Here is a 19,960-nt window from a genome sequence, read left to right as displayed (position 1 = left end):
TAGTTTTAAAATCAAGACAAGTTGAATCCATATTGCACTTTATTCAGGTCAGAGTTGGCAACAGAGGCTGTTTACACAGGCAGCCAGCCCGATTCTGATCTTTTTCCACTAATATGCCTTATCAGAATTGGGCTGCGTGTGTAAACACAGCCTTAGAAGCCTTGTGTGCTGAACCACAACGCTCATTAGGAGGACCATCCCACCCATTAAAAACTGATTAAAATGACCCTGACTGTGGTCAAGTCTTTCTTTGTAAGCTGCAGATAAATGATAGATCACAGTGAAACCTTTCTTGCTCTAAAACAGTCCTAGGTATAGTTTGTCCTTGAGTCTGGTCTGTGCAACTGTCTTGTCCTGAAGGCCTTAGTGGTCGAGGATGCGCAGGTTGCCAGATACAATCTTGTTTTCCAGCACTGCTCCGGCAGGAATATCAATCCTATCTCCGTGATTGGCAATAATGATGACAGTTCCCTGTGGAATGGATAGTGAGGGGACGTAGACAAATGGAGAGAAATGTCAAGCAAAAGTAGGCCAATATCATTTTTCTGTATTCCAAGTAGAGGTCGACACCGATTATTCGGCCAATTCTTTTAGAAATGTATTCGTAATAATGACAATTACAACAATACTGAATGAACACTTATTTTAACTTAATATAATACATCATTAAAATCAATTTAGCCTCAAGTAAATAATGAAACATGTTCAATTTGGTTTAAATAATGCAAAAACAAAGTGTTGGAGAAGTAAAAGTGCAATATGTGCTATGTAAAAAAGCTAACGTTTCAGTTCCTTGCTCAGAACATATGAAAGCTGGTGGTTCCTTTGAACATGAGTCTTCAATATTCCCAGGTAAGAAGTTTTAGGTTGTAGTTATTATAGGACTATTTCCCTCTATACCATTTGTATTTCATTCTTTGACTATTGGATGTTCTTATAGGCACTTTAGTATTACCAGTGTAACAGTATAGCTTCCGTCCCTCTCCTCGCTCCTCCCTGGGCTCGAACCAGCAACACAACGACAAAAGCCACCATCGAAGCAGCGTTACCCATGCAGAGCAAGGGGAAAAAAACACAGGCTCAGAGCGAGTGACTAGCTAGCCATTTCACTTTGGTTACACCAGCCTCATCTCGGGAGTTGATAGGCTTGAAGTCATAAACAGCGCAATGCTTGACGCACAACGAAGAGCTGCAGGCAAAACGCACGAAAGTGCTGTTAAAATTAATGTATACGTGCCTGCTTCTGCCTACCACCGCTCAGTCAGATACTTGTATGCTCAGTCAAATTATATGCAACGCAGGACACGCTAGATAATATCTAGTAATATCATCAACCATGTGTAGTTAACTAGTGATTATGATTGATTGTTTTTATAAGATAAATTTATTGCTAGCTAGCAACTTGCATTCGCGTAACAGGCAGTCTCCTTGTGGAGTGCAACGAGAGAGAGGTAGGTCGTTATTGCGTTGGACTAGGTAACTAAGGTTGCAAGATTGGATCCCCCGAGCTAACAATGTGAAAATCTGTTCTCCCCCTGAACAAGGCAGTTAAACCACCGTTCCTAGGCCGTCATTGAAAATAAGAATGTGTTAAATTAAAACGGCAAATCGGCACCCAAAAGTATCGATTGTTATGAAGACTTGAAATCGGCCCTGATTAAATCGGTCTACCTCCAATTCCAAGTAGATACTATGCAATAGGAATGAGTTACCATTTTGGGTATGAAGCCTTTACCTTGAGAGAGACGTTCTTTCCGAAGGTGACATCTCCTGATACTGTGAGGTGATCCAGTTCTAGCATGTCTGGGATGCTCTCGAACCTCATCAGAAAGTCATGCACCTGCAACCATAACAGGTCAAGAACCTATACTAACAATTCAAACCATAAAATAAGAATAACTACCTCTAATGAAAATCAAAATGTCTGCCATAATGACTCAACAAAATGCATTCATCTACATTTTGGTTCCATTACCTTGGTGAAAGAGCTGCCCAGCTTGACGTGTGGCGTGGAGGGGAACTCCCTCTTCTTGCTCATGGTGAGCGAGCCGGCATCCAGGCTGTAGAGGTTGGACATGACCAGCAGCAGGTCCGACGAGGTCTTGACGGGCAGGAAGCGGCTACGGGGCACGTTGACGCCCAGGGCGTTGTCGAAGGCCTTGATAGCGGCGCCCACTGCTGTTTCCAGCTGGATCACGTTCAGACCACCGTCCAGCGTCTGGGGACGAGGTAGTTGAGGGGTAATTGGCTCTAACGTTCAGTGAGCTTGTGGCGGCTATTTAATTGTTATGCAAATCTAATCATAGGTGAGTTGCCATGGGTGACAGCCTTCCGAAATGTATTAATACATATAAAATGGGATGGTTAAGAGTAAAAACATCAAAGGAAACCCTAAAACACATGGCTACGAATTAAACAGATACAGATACCAGTTTTAATTTAAAGACTCTCCTTTCCCCTGTCCTCTCACCTTGGGGTTGACGATGATCTCCATGTCCATGGTGTTCTGCTCGTGCAGCCTCTTAATGGCGGCCAGTGAGATCCAAAGGTTGTTGGTGTTGAAGATCTTGAACTTGGTGACGGATTTGAACTCGTCCACGTGGGCTTTGGGCACCTGGGCAATCTCCAGCAGACGCAGCTTGTCGTCGTACTGGATCAGCGTGCCACCCTGCGGAGAGATTGAGAGGCGTGGCAGAACCACGAGCAGTCAGGAAATGTAAAAAGAAAAAATGGTAGGCTGTATGCCATTTTACACTGAGGTATAATACATCGCAAAATGGATCATACAATTGTAGAGAATTCCATTTTATCCTCTACCATTGTCGCTTTAGCACTCTTTTTAATGGTCTTACATATTTTGTCCCAAGGTCCTGCCGAGGTGGGTGGACTCTGACCATCAGCGACATGAACAATTCAATGAACCACCAAGGAGAAAGGAAAACCAGCAGTACCCCTTGCCTGCTTCTAGCTAGCACACAAACCTCTGCTCACCTTGACGTCTGCACGGGTCTTGTCCGTGACCTCCATGATGAACTCGCAGCGCTTGTCTTTGGGCTGCGTCATCAGGTGGTTGAGGATGAACAGGTCCACGGTGGCGCCCAGGTTGTCTATGTTGGACACGAAGATGTACTCCTTGCCCGCGGCGATCAGCTGGTCCAGCAGGCCGGAGTTGTAGAAACTGGCGTAGATGTCTCCGTGGCCGGGCGGGTACCAGGCGTCGGCGTGGTCACCGTGCATTCCCAGGTCCTTTGCCACGGGCAGCAGGGACTCCTTGTTGATCCTCGGGTATCTAGAGGGGCAGGAGGAGAGTTTTAATAATGCTCATTTACCTTTATCTACACAGGTAAGTCAATGAGAACTGATTCTTATTTACAATGACGACCTGTCAAGTGAGGTAGAGGTGAGAAGAGAATGAAATGGAGAGATGGATGAGTGTAAAAAGAGGGAGAGGATGTTCAGGAAAGAGTTAGGGAGGATCGTAAATAGAACAGGATCATGTCCAGTACAGAGAAAATGTTTTCGAAACATTCTGTAGGTGAGGACATCTGTGTGCGTGTGTTACCTGCTCTGGTTGAAAGTGTGGATGTGCACCCGGTGGTGTGTGTACTTCTGCAGGATTTTCTTGGTGTCCTCGTCTGTGTTGAAGGAGTTCATGAGAACAAGAGGCACATCCACGTTGAATGTCTTGTTTAAGTGCTGAGAGGAAAAGCATTTATTTTAAATGATTTGTAACCCCTTTTTCTCCCCAATTAGTAGTAAGTTAGTCTTGTCCCGTCGCTGCAACTCCCGTACGGACTCGGGAGAGGCGAATGTCGAGACCCGTGCATCCTCCGAAACACAACCCCGCCTAGCCGCACTGCTTCTTGACACAATGTACGCTTAACCCGGAAGCACCAATGTGTCGGAGGAAGTCGCTAGAGCGCGATGGGACAAGGACATCCCGGCCAGCCAAACCCTCCCCTAACCCGGACGACCCTGGGCCAAATTGTGCGTCGCCCCAGGATCTGTAGTAACGCAGCTAGCACTGCAGTGCTTTAGACCACTGCGCCACTCAGGAGACATTTTTATGACTGGAGTTTGGCTCCCAAATTGTTTTTTTATCATACTGTAATTTCCTCCAAATTATGTTGAATGTAGAAATGGAAAGAAATGAATATCTAGTACTACAATAACTAGCTCTAGTTAACATTCTGTCTCATACTGAATATTTGTATATCTATAAAAAAAATGTTTAAGTGTTATGTTCTCTCGGACCAAAAATAGTATACTACAGTACAATATAATATCCTCTACCTCTATCTGATGGACGGTGAGGTCCAGGAAGGTATTCTCATTGCGGACACTGATGACACTCTTGGGGCCTTTGCAGCCCATGCTGGTGCCCAGGCCTCCGTTGAGCTTGACCACCACCAGCTTGTTGAGGCTGGCCGCTACGCTGTCCGGCAGCGCCTGGGCCTTGATCTTGTCATAGGGGTGGATCTGCAACAGGGAGGGAAAGAGGTGCAGGTCAGATACTGGGAGTAGCCTGAAGATTATGATCACTTGCCCAAAAATGTAGATGTTTACACATAGTGGCAATGTTAGAATGCTTCAGTGCAGGCCCTACGTTCCTCCATTAACAAAGTAGTAAGTAAGTTACACAGAAATGACAATTTGGCAGATTTTCAATTAAACAAATAGGGAGGATCCAGAAATCTGTTTAGGATACAGCAATGCTTTGCAGTTTGGTTTTCTTTTTTTACCCCTTTTTTCTCCCCAATTTCGTGGTATCCAATTGTTGTAGTAGCTACTATCTTGTCTCATCGCTACAACTCCCGTACGGGCTCGGGAGAGACGAAGGTTGAAAGTCATGCGTCCTCCGATACACAACCCAACCAGCCGTACTGCTTCTTAACACAGCGCGCATCCAACCCGGAAGCCAGCCGCACCAATGAGTCGGAGGAAACACCGTGCACCTGGCAACCTTGGTTAGCGCTCACTGCGCCCGGCCCGCCACAGGAGTCGCAGTTTGGTTGTTTTCAACAACAACAAAAATTATTTAACCAGGTAGGCAAGTTGAGAACAAGTTCTCATTTACAACTGCAACCTGGCCAAGATGAAAGCAAAGCAGTTCGACACATAAGAGTTACACATGGAGTAAAACAAACATACAGTCAATAATACAGTCTATATGAGCAAATGAGGTGAGATAAGGGAGGCAAAGGCAAAATAAAGGCCATGGTGGCGAAGTAAATACAATATAGCAATTAAAACACTGGAATGGTAGATTTGACAGTAGAAATAATGGGGTGCAAAATAAATAAATACAGTAGGGGAAGAAGTAGTTGTTTGGGCTATTTATAGATGGACTATGTACAGGTGCAGTGATCTGTGAGCTGCTCTGACAGCTGGTGCTTCAAGCTAGTGAGGGAGATAAGTGTTTCCAGTTTCAGGGATTTTTGTAGTTCGTTCCAGCCATTGGCAGCAGAGAACTGGAGAGGCAGCCAAAGGAGGAATTGGCTTTGGGGATGACAAGTGAGATATACCTGCTGGAACGCGTGCTACGGGTGGGTGCAGCGAGCAGAGATAAGACGGGACTTTACCTAGCAGCGTCTTTGGCCACGAGTATGAAGCGAGGGCCAGCCAACGAGAGCGTACAGGTCGCAGTGGTGGGTAGTATATTGGGCTTTGGTGATAAAACGGATGGCACGGTGATAGACTGCATCCAATTTGTTGAGTAGGGTATTGGAGGCTATTTTGTAAATGACATCGCCAAAGTCGAGGATTGGTAAGATGGTCAGTTTTACAAGGGTATGTTTGGCAGCATGAGTGAAGGATGCTTTGTTGCGAAATAGGAAGCCAATTCTAGATTTAACTTTGGATTGGAGATGTTTAATGGGAGTCTGGAAGGAGAGTTTACAGTCAAGCCAGACACCTAGGTATTTGTAGTTGTCCACATATTCTAAGTCAGAACCGTCCAGAGTAGTGATGCTGGACGAGCAGGCAGGTGCGGGCAGCGATCGGTTGAAGAGCATGCATTTCGTTTGACTTGTATTTAAGAGCAGTTGGAGGCCACAGAATGAGAGTTGTATGGCAGATCCACCTGACAGGTGTGGCATATCAAGAAGCTATAAAATAATACAAATAAAATTAACCTGACCAATGGTTTAACCACAGAGAAGACTCAACCTTCCGACTGCTATATCAATCCCTGTGAAAGTTGGATCTTCAGTTCAGCATTTGACAGCTGGGGGGCAGTAATTGGGGTTGCTCAAGGCAGGGGGGGGGGGGTGCTCTGTTTTGGAGCGTAGGAGGGGGGGAGCTGGCATCACTCCAGACTCCCATTATGTAACAGTGCTGTTCAGTGAAGCCATGACAGCAAAACCCAGAGTGGTGGGGATAAAGTACATCCTCACACAGGGACTGAGGGGAGAACAAAACACCCCTACAGAAAATATCCCCCTGTCATAGGAGGGACAGCCACAAAGGCTGTAGCAAAGTGTTAGAGGTCAAGGATGACGCTGGTGTTAACTATATATCTGGTCAGCGTTTTATTTGTGTATCAATATTGCATACTGTATCTTCATGCCAAATTAAAAACATGGGTCCAGAAATAGATTTGTCCAATAGGATAAAACAATAGGCCCACTATATTTCATTCTTGTAGGCCTATATCAAGGTACAGCGGTAGCCTGCATAATTGAAAAAAAGGCACACTGTTAATATGGTATGTTTTACTGTGAACTGAATACAGGGTAAGCCAGATGTGGTATAGTCAGACGGTGGGTATAATTCACTTCCATTTGAATTTCCTTTCCTGTACTTCCAGTCATTTAGAATAATTCCCAGGGAGAAGGAACCTGCCCTCTGGCCTTTACTGGCCCTGCTGTTGCCAAAATGGAAAGATGACAGATGTACAACACAAGAGGACAAAAAGGACAGGGAGTAATTATAGACTGTGTGTGTGTCACACTCAAGACCTTAACTTTTACACAATCCGTTTTACACTCTGCCTTCAACTCTCAACTTATATACACACCTAACTTTACCTCCCTCCCATCGTGGTCAAATGCATAGACAGACGCAGGAGAATATGATGGGAGTGTACGATGACACCTCCTGCACTACCTTTACACACACACACTTCCTGCACCGTCAGAGGGAGGCTACAGTTTCAGAGTTGGCATGGTAACAGGCAGTCAGGCCTCTTCCTTACCGCTCGCCTTCATGAGACGAACCATCGAGATGAGAGTGCGACCATGAAGGAACTCAGACTGCCTCGCAGTATCTTGACAATGTCTTCCCACAGATGGGCCATTTCAAATCTAGCTTATAAATCTGATTTCCCAATGCTATGGGCAGTGTTCTCCAGGACCAGACATATTAGGAGAAAAGCCTAGTCCTGCACTAAAAAACACATTCAATGGAGACTCACCATTGAAAGTGGTGGGCTACTTCTTACTAGTCACTCCTGAGGGGCGCAGCGGTCTAAGGCACTGCATCTCAGTGCTAGAGGCGTCCCTACAGACCCTGGTTCAATTACAGGCTGTATCACAACCGTTCGTGATTGGGAGTCCCCAAGGGCGGCGCACAATTGGCTCAGCGTCGTCCGGGTTTGGCTGGGGTAGACAGTCATTGTAAATAATCATTTGTTCTTAACGGACTAGCCTAGTTAAATAAAATAAATAGTATATGACTAGGCCTACTGTCTCGGGAAACCGGCCCTATAGGTTAGAGGCAGACTGTACACACTCTCCCAACAAACCCAATTTATTGTTTTACAGTGTGTACTGTATTCAGTGTGTATGGACTATTGGAAAATACACAAAGCAACGTGTAAGACATAGGAATGGGGAACTCCTTGAGAAAAAACTAAAAGACACGTATTGGTCCATTGCCAGAAGCTACAACCTCACGTGAGTTGTTGTTAGGCAGAAGTTTCAAAACACTTTTATAGCTCAACTACTATTAGGCTAAATATCACCACAACCATAGCCCCCTTTTAAATGAATAGGAGTCTGGAGAGCTGTGTCATTCTACAATTATACTTCCCTCAAGACATACAGGCTATAATAATCTTCAATAAAGGATTTAACAAACAACATTTAAGCTTCATGTTAGTCCCCATTTGACATTACCAAAGACTGGCCCAAGACCTCACAACTCTCTCGTGTCAGAAAGTCACGTCAAGATTTGGGCCGGTCCAATCAGTAGCAGAGTAAAATCACTAGGGAAGCCAAGCCAGAAAATAAATGGCACATTACAACCTGTTTTCTGATATTTGCTCTATAACCTGTTTGTTCATACGCCTTGCGATCGTGATACAAAAGTACGTGGACACCTTCAAATTAGTGGATTCGTCTATTTCAGCCACACCCTTTGCTAACAGGTGTATAAAAATCGAGCACAGGGGTACAATGTATGAATTTATTGTTCGATCAGAATTGGCATTATAATCATTGGCCAGTACGGAGAATCAAGTAAAACCACAAGTCCAAATCCTTCTGAACAAAAATATAAACGGAACATGTGTTGGTCCCATGTTTAATGAGCTAAAATAAAACCTTCCAAACATTTTCCATATGCACAAAAAGCTTATTTCTCTTAAATGTTGTGGACAAATTTGTTTACATTCCTGTTAGTGAGAATTTCTCCATTGCCAAGATAATCCATCCTGACAGGTGTGGCATATCAAGAAGCTGATTAAACAGCATGATCATTACATACATGCACCTTTTGCTAGGCCACTCTAAAATGTGCAATTTTGTCACACAACAATGCCACAGATGTCTCAAGTTGAGGGAGTGTGAAATTGGCATGCTGACTGCAGGCATGTCCACCAGAGCTGTTCCCAGGGAAATTAATGTTAATTTCTCTACCATAAGCCACCTCCAACGTTGTTTTAGAGAACTTGGCATTACATCCGACTGGCCTCACGACTGCAGACCACATAAGCATGTTAGCCCAGGACCTCATCCGACTTCTTCACCTGCGGGATCGTCTGAGACCAGCCATCTGGACAGCTGATGAAACAGGAGTATTTCTGTCTGTAATAAAGCCCTTTTGTGGAGGGAAACTTGTTCTGATTGGCAGGTCCTGGCTACCAAGTGGGTGGGCCAATGCCCTCCCAGGCACACCCATGGCTGTGCCCCTGCCCAGTCATGTGAAATCCATAGATTAGGGCCTAATGAATTTATTTAATTTGACTGATTTCCTTATATGTACTGTAACTCAGTAAAATTTTGCATGTTGCGTTTAAATTTTTGTTCGGTATAGGAAAGGGTCAATTTTAGCTAGCTAGCCACTGGAGGACAACACAAGATTAAACAAATGAAGTTTCTGTCAATGATGTATTGCTCTTGATGTGATTGGGGTGAAGCCAAATCCAAATAGACTTCCCTTGACACTTTTTGGTGTGCCAGGACCATTCATAGTTCAGTTCACTGATAAAAACATTTTTTTTAAGTATGGCTATTATTTTAATCAAGGGAGGCCAAATGCTCACTGGCTTCCCTTGTATTCAATGCTACAGGCGGCAACAATGTCATACTCTTTTTGACCAGACAGCATCAGATAGTTGGTCTACACAGAGACAGAGGGGCACTGTTTCACTCGCTCATATGCTTTTTGTGGTGTTGGTACATTTTTGGGGTAAGCCTGACTACCCTTGGCATCCATGAATACACGCCACTGGGAATGATACCAGTATTGGGATTTTTGTTCCATGGCAAACATGAAAAAACAAAGCCGAACAAACACTTTGGTCCTTTAAAACCTGCTGTATGTAAAATGTGTGCTTGAAAAAATAAATGTGACTCTGGATGACACCATAATGACGTTTGTTTACAACATTAAGGCTGTTTTCCTAAATCATTTAAATACGCTTAGAGTTTTGTTTCCTTGCCATGATCACCATGAACATTTTGCTCTCGAAGACATACCAATTTTTCTTACCTTACGGAGATCCTTCCCAACATACAACAGTCTCTCATGGCTGTGTTGGAGCCAAGACCACACAGCGTTTTGAAGGTGTGGGTTCTCCATCGTCAGTCATAACACAGCACAATAAGATGTGCTTACCCAAGTCTGGGCTATTGAGGTGAGGTGCAATTACTCTCGATGACAAACAGGTTACTTTCATTGCGAGCTCTGTAGTTCTCTTTACAAAGGTGAAGCCACCCATTATTAGGAAACAATTTTAGAAAATTTTATTTGGCTTCCTGTGCGATCTTTCAAGAGAATTTCTGTCGCTCGAAGTCATAAGGGTTCAGATAGTCCATGGGTTTCTGGGGATCTAACCGAGTTAATTCCTGAAAGAAATGTGGTTTGGGCCAAAGTAAAACAGTCCAATCTGGACTAGATTTAGAGAAGGGAAACACATATCTCACTTATTCATTAGTTAGTCAGAGTTTTACTAGGGTGAAACAGCAAAGAACCTGAATAATCCCTTTCGAATGTGGAAAACTAGCTAATCAAAATGTGTACAGGTTGATTGTACAACGTCTGAAATGCTTCCTATAAATACTGTCGTGCCGCAAGGTTCCATTCTTGGGACGTTATTATTTGCTAGGCTACTCAAAATGTAGGGTTCTTTCCAAGCACTTAGCTAGCTGATGAAGCATTAGAACTAACAAATGTTGAGACTACAAACTCGACGCGCGTATTAGCAACCATGGACTTCAACCATTCAAACTCAAGCAAAAAAAACAAGCAATATTGACCTATGAGCAATTACATAACTGGGAGGGAATGGAGAATCTGTGGGAATCTGGTAGAGAAGTAGACCGTATCCATAGGATAATAGAAAACCACTTTGCATGGACTGTTTTTTGTGAGATTCACTCAATTAGGTACATTAACTCACAAGTCAACATTGTGCAGATTTACTGCAGAAGACTGACATTACTGTTATATGTCGGATAAGCGATTAACCCTTTCAGAGCCATACAGCTTCTGTCGATAACAAGAAATACAACAACGATGAGATTTAACTCATAAAAACTTGAACAACCGAGTTGTTTGAACTTAACACAACTTCAAAACTCAAGGTCTCCAAGGTGACCTTGTCTCGATGTCACGAGTGCGGAACGAGTCCAGAGACGGTTTCAAATTCCCTACTTACGGTCGTGACCATGAACCACGTCCCAAAACAAGACTGTCCAAAGACAGTCCTACAGTGAGGCTGCTAGAGCAGATAGGACGACACACCCACCCATGCACACGGGTAGCAAGAGTGTAAACTTGGGCTCGGGGCAGGGTAAGCCAAATATCACCCCAGGCCAGAATCATGCTCCCTCAAGGCTGTGCTTTCGAATGCTGGAAAGGTCAGGCTATTTATAGGGTAACCTATGAGCTAGGGGGGTGTCAGGCTCTGAGATACTGAAATGTCACCCAGGTGATAAATAGCTGGCTTGCTTTGGCCCACAGCTACACACAGTGTTCTTGGATCTGGTTACCTCGTTTCAGTTCTGTTGGTGCGGGGTGCTTGTTTCCATCCCTTACTACGTACTCATTAAGATCTGTGGGCTTCACGTGCTTGGGAATGTACCGACTCACAAACAAGGGTGTGCAACTATATACCAACTGGATGTAGCCTTCCTGCATGTGGCCCAAGTGTTCCATGGGTCAGTGGTTCCAGCCCAGGTCTCCCTGAAACGCTCCCCTCGTTCCTTTAAAACGGAGTCTACCTCCTGTCACCATAGGCGCAGTCTCTTGTCCAGCACTACTCAAAACGCTAAGTTCTTAGACGTTTTAGACTTGGGAAAAGCCCACGCCCCAGTGACCCTTCAGATGTAACACTCCCTCTCTGACTGGAGCCTCAGATGTTCCAGTCAGCTGGGGGGGGGGGGGGTGGTACTGGCACTTGGCTGGGCTTTCTATCCCAGACTCTCTGCTACAGGACCACAGCATTCTGCCCCCATAGAGCCAGTGTCACTTGACAGCCACTAAATCCACAGCTCTCATGCTCAGTCGAAAGGGGCCGCGTTGGCATCTATCTGTTCAGATGGGGGTGTGGATGCTCATTGTAGAAAGAGGGCTTTGGCCTAGAGATCCAATCTCATCCAACATACACAGAGAGATGCTACACTCAAAACAGTGTTTCTGAGCGTTTGTGGACTAGCACTAAATTTGCAACAAAGTTGATAAAAAAATAAAGAAAAAGAAACTACAGGTCAGACAATCCCTTGTACAAGAGGGGCAACATGAAAATAGGTCTGCACCTGCAGAAACAATGAATTTCCAATGGTAAGGAAAGGAACCATTTTCAGACATAGGCTGATCTGTATGACAATGTCTTGTCATTTCTTATGCAAATTAACGAATGCCTGAGCTTTCAGCTTGTGGCGTGTAGACAACCAGGGTTAAAACCGAACTACTCACCAGATCCTCTGGGGGCTTGTGGATCTTGTCCCATTTCACAGAGGGTCCTTTTACCTGGAGGAATCTGTGGAAGAGGTTCTTAAAACCCTCAAAGTCCTTTTTGGAAATCTGAAACAGAAAGTGCCAAGGCTCAGGCTTTGAATTGACGCAAATGATCAAAATCCACATAATTTATTCATAAATCGCATCCAATTCACACGCAAAACATAGCTTGATAAAAGACACACTACTGAAATCATAACATTACTAAAGCCTAAAACGGTGCCTCCCAAACCTCTAGTAACTTCAGCCATCTCCATTTATTTGATGTATTCCAGAACCAGCACACCTGATTCAACTATTTTTTTTATTTATTACACTCATATAGCAGTCAGTACAAATCCACGAGCATACAAAATATTAATGGATATGAGTAACATTCATTTATATATTTTTTTAAACAAAAATCTTAATCAATAACATCCTGTGGTCTTAAAGAGAATAATTAACCAATGAGCAGAAATATGGGATTGGTAAACTAGACTTTGGTATAGTCAGTTTGTTTTGGCTGCAGGTGTTCCTGCCGGTCACTGTGATTCAGTCAGGGGTTAGCCAGACTCTGAATTGAGATTTTAGGAGGCCGACTGCGGGTTAGGGACAGTATCTGAAGTGCCTCAGTATAGCTGGAGTATCCGCCTAGGATGGTGCTGCATACCCTCTTCTGAATACGCTCCAGGTCACCAGACTGGGCCTGGGTCAGTGAGCTGTGTCGAGCAGGGTGGGGCGTCTGTAGTCGGTGTAAATGCTAACCAGGTCTTCCTGTGGCACATGGAACCTTATAAGGCGGCGAAGGACAAAGAGTTCTGTTGCTCCTGGTTACCATAGTAGCAACCTGCTCGCCCCATTGTAAGTCTTTCTGTACCATTACCCCTAAAATCATCACACAATCACACACTGAGCTCCTGGCCCTCAATCCGGAGAGGGCACGGGACCAGATTTAGATCGTCAACAAATTTCCACCTACTTTCGACATCCCGGGCTGCGCTGTTTATGACTGAAAGGAAGATGAGGGCAAAGAAGAGTTCCTTGCGCCACACCTCCAGTCGGCTTCAAGTCTGATGATTAGTAAAACATTTGAATCAGGTGTGCTTGTACTGGAATATAGTACCACAGTATGAGTCGTAAAACCTAGTGGTCAAACAGGGAAATGGTTTTGATAACCGTGTAAATCTCTCTAGGACAAGGTGACTTTAATCAATATATTCACCTGTATTTACACCCCCCAAAAAAAAAATGTAACGCTAATTAGCTGCCAATGTGGTTGTCATAAAGAACTACAAATGACATGATCTGGACGAGACTGCTGAATTGAGGCAAAGGTAAGAATCTGTGGATTAGCTTTCTAATGTTAGCTAAATGTAGTAATTAATAAATTGGCTACATTTCTTTAAATGGACAATTCTGTGAACTATCTTGTGCAAGTTTTAAAATTGACATAATACCTGTTAGCAAAGGTGTCAGCTAGCGATGACGTGTAGGAGCTTCCAGGGATTTGTAGTTTTGCACGATGAGAGTAAAATCCAGCCGAATTTATTGATAAAAGTCACCTTGTCCAAGAGAGATTTACATTGTTATCAAAGCATCACGCCAGTGTAAGACTACATGAAACATCCCTTATTTTAAGTGCTTCTAAAATCCCCTATGGGGAAAAATTAATAGAAAAACAATTGGAACCATTTCCATGGATTTATGGGTATTATGACACCTCCACGGTGGGGCTCTATAGACCAAATCAAATGGAGCTGGTGGAGGTTATTCGAGAAAATGCTGGCCTGACAAAACCTACATCTACATAAGCTACATCTGAACTCAATAGTTCTATTCCAAATGATATGCATCATTATTGCTCTAGTCTGTTGATGCAGTCTGTTTGGTGACGCGTAGACTTTCATCATTTCCTGCCCACTTCCCTATAATCAAAGCATTCTGCCCGCAACCCTCCTTTCTGACCTTTGCTTAATGGCTTTCATGTCCGTTTCAGTTCAGTGTGTTCTAAATGCCCCCATTGGGATAATCATTAGAACTCCCACCTAGCCCATCTCACTGTTCATTCCTCAACCCTCCGGGCTCCTTAGTGGGTTTTAATTGCGTTTCTCCCCCCTCCGCAATCTAACTTTAATGTGATGCGTTTGAAGTGAAACCAGGAGGAGTGTAAAAAAAAGGAACCACTTACTCTAAAGAGTGAATGCTTATCTTGTAAGCTTTTGCCATCATGCCAATGCCTTAGTTAGCAGTAGCAATGCTAACTGCATACAAATGGTTTGCTAAGCAGGGAGAATTGTCTTTCCAGTTTCTGGGCAAATGGGTTGTTTTTAATGGGTTGTGCGCTGTGCTTGTTGGATAGCATGGTAATAGCTGATGCTTTGTAAGGGGAGGGCTCAGTGGTGAGGAAAAGTGACAATGATTTCTGTGGGAATGTATGGCCTACATCATATATAGAGAAAGGGTTTAACATCAAGCCTGCTGGGGCTTAAAGTAAACGGGGGGGGGGCAAAGAGTGGGGAGGTGAAAACAAATGGGGGAGAGGAGCAGAAAGAGGTAGAGTGAATCCATGTTGTGAAATCGTAAAGTGTGTGCATCTGTGTTTGACCCATCGAGAGACACACGGGTCATTCACCATCCGGTTACCCTCTCAGAACTCAGTCCAGCACGCCAAGAAATGTCCTCACTCCTCCAAAACAACCACCCTGGATCCACAAACATGCACCAGGTACTCTCGCTCCAAACCCCAGGCCCACCTCCTGCTCAGCCCCCTTGGCTGTGGTCAGCAGCTTCTCCAGCTCTTTGTGCATGGTGGCCTCATGTTGCAGCCGCAGCTTCTCCTGAAACTCTGCCATCCCGGCTTTGCTGATATCTGCCGGGAGAAAGGAGAGAAAGAAAGCGACAGAGGTATTTCATCATTCAGTCCGCTTGAACCATTCGAAACAATCAAAGAGTATGAGGCCAAAGGAGAGAAAGGAGAGAATGAAAGGGAGAGGGAGAAGGCTAAGTTTGTTCATTCTGCTGGAACCATTCAAAACTATCAGACAGAGGATAAGGTCAGTTTAAAGACGTTCTGTCATAAAGCCTTCTTGACACCACTGCATGCCTGTGTTCTAATGAGCGAGGCAGCTTGTAGTCATTAAGCAAGCACATTATTTTACAATAGGTGAAATGGAACATTGTTACATATGATGCCATGAAAATGTCTACCCACATAATGCTTATTGGATCTATTTTAATGGACATCTAGAATTTTCTTCCTACATCCATTATGCCATGACCAAGTCAAGCCTATTGGGTCAATATTATCATACATCTTTTTTTAAAGTAATTTAGCAGATGTACTTGTCCAGAGGGACTTATTAGGGGCAATTAGGGTTTAAGTGCCTTGCTCAAGGGCACAGAGATTTTTCACCTAGTTCGCTCTGAGATTCGAACCAGCGACCTTTCGGTAACCTCTAGGCTACCTGCCCCTCCATTATTGAACCAGTCAATTGCGATTCGTTCACCCTGTGTTCACTACAGGATTTATTATGTTAAGAAAATATAGACATAGCAGCAACCAAGCTCTGGGTACAATTGACATGCAAATCACTCAAGATGAAAATATCCCACACTAAGAGATTGGTAGCCTAATTTGACAATTCCCAGTATTGCATAATACCGATGTGGTGAAATCTATATTCTCACTAACCTAAATTCAACACATCAGAAATATAGTTAAGTAAAATGAACGCACTGCCTTCTAAAAAGTTGAAATCATTAAACACTAAAAAGAGAAGTCAAGAAGTGACTTATAGTCATGGAAAAGATAAGAACTGTCAAGAGCAATCAATAGCAATGGGAAAGTAGCGATCTGACTCATTACCGACAGGTACAGAAAACTTACCATCCAAAACAGACATCTTTGGACGTATGACAAAATATGTGCCAAGAAAATTTATCCAAATAAGATTCCAAAAAGCCTAGCCTATAGTCTTCGAGCAAATATTAGACATCGTTCAATAAAAGATAAACATCAATGACTTGACACCAGACACCAGTGACAGTCACTCGCGCTTGAGAAAATGAACTGCAGTCCCAAGAAACAATGTATCAATCCATCAGTAAACCCGACACCACCCATTCTCAGTTCGCCCACCTCTTTTGGGTTTCCACTAGATAGCACAGCCACACAAATAGGCTACATCGTCAACATTTCTGGAAAAAAATATTGTTTTTTTGTGTTAATTTAAGGTTTGGCACAAGGTTAGCAGTGTGGTTAAGGTTAGGTTTAAAAATAATATTTTAAGAAGAACAATTGTAGGAATAGGCGGAGTTTAAGACTTGGTGGATGGCTAGTGACGAACCCTCTTTAGCAGGAAACAATCGCAAAATATCTCACTAACGGAACTATTTTATTTAACTAGGGAAGTCAATTAAGAACAAATTCTTATGTACAATGACGGCCTACCCCAGCGAAACCCAAACGATGCTGGGGGAATTATGCGCCGCTCTATGGGACTCCCAATCACGGCCGGCTGTGATACAACCTGGATTCGAACCAGGGTCTGTAGTGACACCTCTAACACTGAGATGCAGTGCATTAGACCGCCTGACGTTATTTGACAAGTGCTTGCCAACTGATAATGTCCGTTGTTTTTATGTGGGCTACAGTACCTACATGTAGCCCTATAGCACAGCAAGCAGCCGAGAGATCTAGGAATTAAATAGAATATTTAGTTAATTTATTATGGAACACGCATCTCTGGTCAGATCCATACGCACATACTCGTTGCCAAATATGTTACGTTAGAGGCAAATACATGATTCGTCCACATTTCTCCATAACGCAGTTTCTTGAATAGCAGAATATCATCATATCCCTTCTATATAGCATGGTTGGTCCTACCCCGCCGTTAACAGGCGGCTGTTTGGCACGCTGGCGTATGGTTCATACATTATTTGTATTGATTAATTTGACCCTGGATTGACTTTAGCCACACGATTCGCTATCTTGGCTACATGCCCCGGTAAACTTGGGAGACGAAGTGGCAGGGGCAAACTAGCCATTCTGCAGCAGCGGTAGCTAAGATATCCATGCCAGCAGCCAATGTTTTTGTTTAAAAGGCTCTAGTAGTGCATTTTACATCACAAGCACCACGTTTTCAAGCATAATGTTTCAAACGTCATTCATTGCATTGGCTACCCACCTGATGATAATTATTTTGATATCAATCCACCAAAGAACTCCAAGGTGCTTGGCTACTTTAGCGAGCTGGGTTTCGGCCTGTGAAAAATTAACACTTTAAAATGTACATTGTCACCGTCCTGAGGAGTATATTTATTTTGGACAGGTTTCTTGCACCACGCGATGCCAAATGAAGGCCTGTCAATGAGAGCAAACGATTGGTGAGTCAGTGGCCAATCAAAGCATGCGAAAATCCACTTACCCCAATCAGAATCTTGTTCAAGAGGGCGGACCTCTTCCGACTCTTTCTCGCTGACTGTGCATATTTGTCTCTACAGTTTATTCATCTATAGAAAATATTTTTTCTAACAAAGGCTCGCCATCAAAATAAAAAGCACGACTCTTAAATGAAATGATTGACAAATGACCTAATCAAATCAAATCAAACTTTATTTGTCACATATTTGTCTCAAGTGTAGACCTTACGGTTAAATGCTTACTTACAAGCCCAACAGTGCAGTTCAAGAAGAGTTAAGAAAATATTTACTAAATAAACCAAAGTAAAAAATAATTAAAAAGTAACACAATAAAATAACGAGGCTATATACAGGGGGGTAACAGTACCGAGTCAGTGTGCAGGGGTACAGGTTAGTTGAAGTAATTTGTACATAGGTAGGGGTGATGTGACTATGCACAGATAATAAACAGCAGTAGCAGCAGTGTATAAAACAAATGGAGGGGAAGTGGGGGTGTCAATGTAAATAGTCCAGTGGCCATTTGATTCATTGTTCTGCAGGGGGTGGCTTGGGGGTAGAAGCTGTTAAGGAGCCTTTTGGTCCTAGACCAAAAGCTCCGGTACTGGTACTGCTTGCCGTGCGGTAGCAGAGAAAACAGTCTATGATTTGGGTGACTGGAGTCTGACACCGCCTATTATATAGGTTCTGGGTGGCAGGAAACTTGGCCCCAGTGATGTACTGGGCCGTACGCACTATCCTCTGTTACGGTTAGATGCAGTTGATATACCAAGTGGTGATGCTCTCGATGGTGTAGCTATCAAACTTTTTGAGGATCTGCTCCACTACAGCCCTGTCTATGTTGAATGGGGGCCTGTTCGGCCCGTCTTTTCCTGTAAGTCCATGATCAGCCCCTTTGTCTTGCTCATGTTGAGGAAGAGGTTGTTGTCCTGGCACCACACTGTCAGTTCTCTGACCTCCTCCTTATAGGCTGTCTCATCGTTGTCAGTGATCAGGCTTACTATTGTTGCGTCGTCGGCAAACTTAATGGTGTTGGAGTCGTGTTTGGCCATACAGTCGTGGGTGAACAGGAAGTACAGGTGGGGACTAAGTACACACCCCTGAGGGGCCCCAGAGTGGAGGATCAGCGTGGCAGACGTGTTGTTACCTACCCTTACCACCTGGAGGTCGCCTGTCAGGAATTCCAGGATCCAGTTGCAAAGGGAGGTGTTTAGTCCCAGGGTCCTTAGCTTAGTGATGAGCTTTGTGGGCACTATGGTGTTGAACGCTGAGCTGTAGTCAATGAACAGCATTCTCACATAGGTGTTCCTTCTGTCCAGGTGGGAAAGGGCAGTGTGGAGTGCGATTGAGATTGCATCATCTGTGGATCTGTTGGGGCGGTATGCGAATTGGAGTGGGTCTACGGAGGATGGTGTTGATGTGAGCCATGACCAGCCTTTCAAAGCACTTCATGGCTACCGACGTGAGTGCTACGGGGCGGTAATCAGTTAGGCAGGTTACCTTCACTTCCATGGGCACAGGGACTATGGTGGTCTGCCTTCCAGATGGCAACTCTGCTGACTAATAGTAGTCAAGAATGAGTTTATTCAGTAGATTGCCTAAATCACTTTCTTCTCAGATAGTCTTTTTTCCCTTTAATAGCCTTTCTTCCCAAACATCTTTGAGGCTTAATCCACCCCTCCAAGTAATCCCCAAATACACCCCAAACCTCAGTGGAAGCCTTCTGTTTTTGGGCCCAGTACCATGCCTTTTTGGCCCACCAGACTCCCTGGTTCTGGTGGTCAGATGATGAGGGACCAAAAGCCTGAAAATACATTCCAGAAACTCATCAAATACTATAAACTAAGATCTCTATGTGATCTCTTCAAATAGTTCCCAAAAGCCTAGCTGATATAGTCTTTGATCGCCTTCTGTAATTTGATAGCAAATATTGGACATTCAATGAAAGATGGACGTCAACGACTTGAGAGAGAACAGACACCAGTGACAGCCGCACACGCTGTGTCGGTAAAGGAACACTTTCATTCCAGCAATTGAGAAAATATTATAAAATGTTTAAAACAATTCATATGTCATTTAATAGGATCTCTATGTGAGACTGTGTCCCTCTTCTCATTTTCTCTGGAGTGGGGTGTATGGGTCTTCCGGACCACCC

General features: G+C 43.9%; 1 protein-coding gene across 2 annotated transcripts; it reads right to left on the bottom strand.

Annotated features, from left to right (window-relative positions):
• Positions 1–21: 21 nt before the first annotated feature.
• LOC115103897 (UTP--glucose-1-phosphate uridylyltransferase-like) lies at positions 22–17,730 on the bottom strand. Of its 2 annotated transcripts, none has more exons than XM_029624935.2 (10): positions 17,574–17,730; positions 15,138–15,253; positions 12,361–12,468; positions 4,294–4,479; positions 3,563–3,696; positions 2,992–3,289; positions 2,471–2,668; positions 1,976–2,218; positions 1,736–1,840; positions 22–471 (listed from the first exon to the last, which is right to left on the bottom strand). In XM_029624935.2, the coding sequence occupies exons 2-10, from the start codon at positions 15,234–15,236 to the stop codon at positions 364–366; spliced, it is 1,479 nt and encodes a 492-aa protein (XP_029480795.1). In that variant the 5' UTR covers positions 15,237–15,253; positions 17,574–17,730; the 3' UTR covers positions 22–363. The 2 variants fall into 2 exon arrangements, with proteins under 2 accessions (XP_029480795.1, XP_029480794.1); XM_029624934.2 differs by lacking the exon at positions 17,574–17,730 and adding an exon at positions 16,271–16,459.
• Between the last annotated feature and the right edge of the window lie 2,230 nt (positions 17,731–19,960).

The sequence above is a fragment of the Oncorhynchus nerka genome, linkage group LG21, assembly GCF_034236695.1.
Source record: "Oncorhynchus nerka isolate Pitt River linkage group LG21, Oner_Uvic_2.0, whole genome shotgun sequence".
Lineage (NCBI taxonomy): Eukaryota > Metazoa > Chordata > Actinopteri > Salmoniformes > Salmonidae > Oncorhynchus > Oncorhynchus nerka.
Note: the sequence above shows the minus strand (reverse complement) of the source record. Positions and strands in the feature narration are given on the sequence as shown.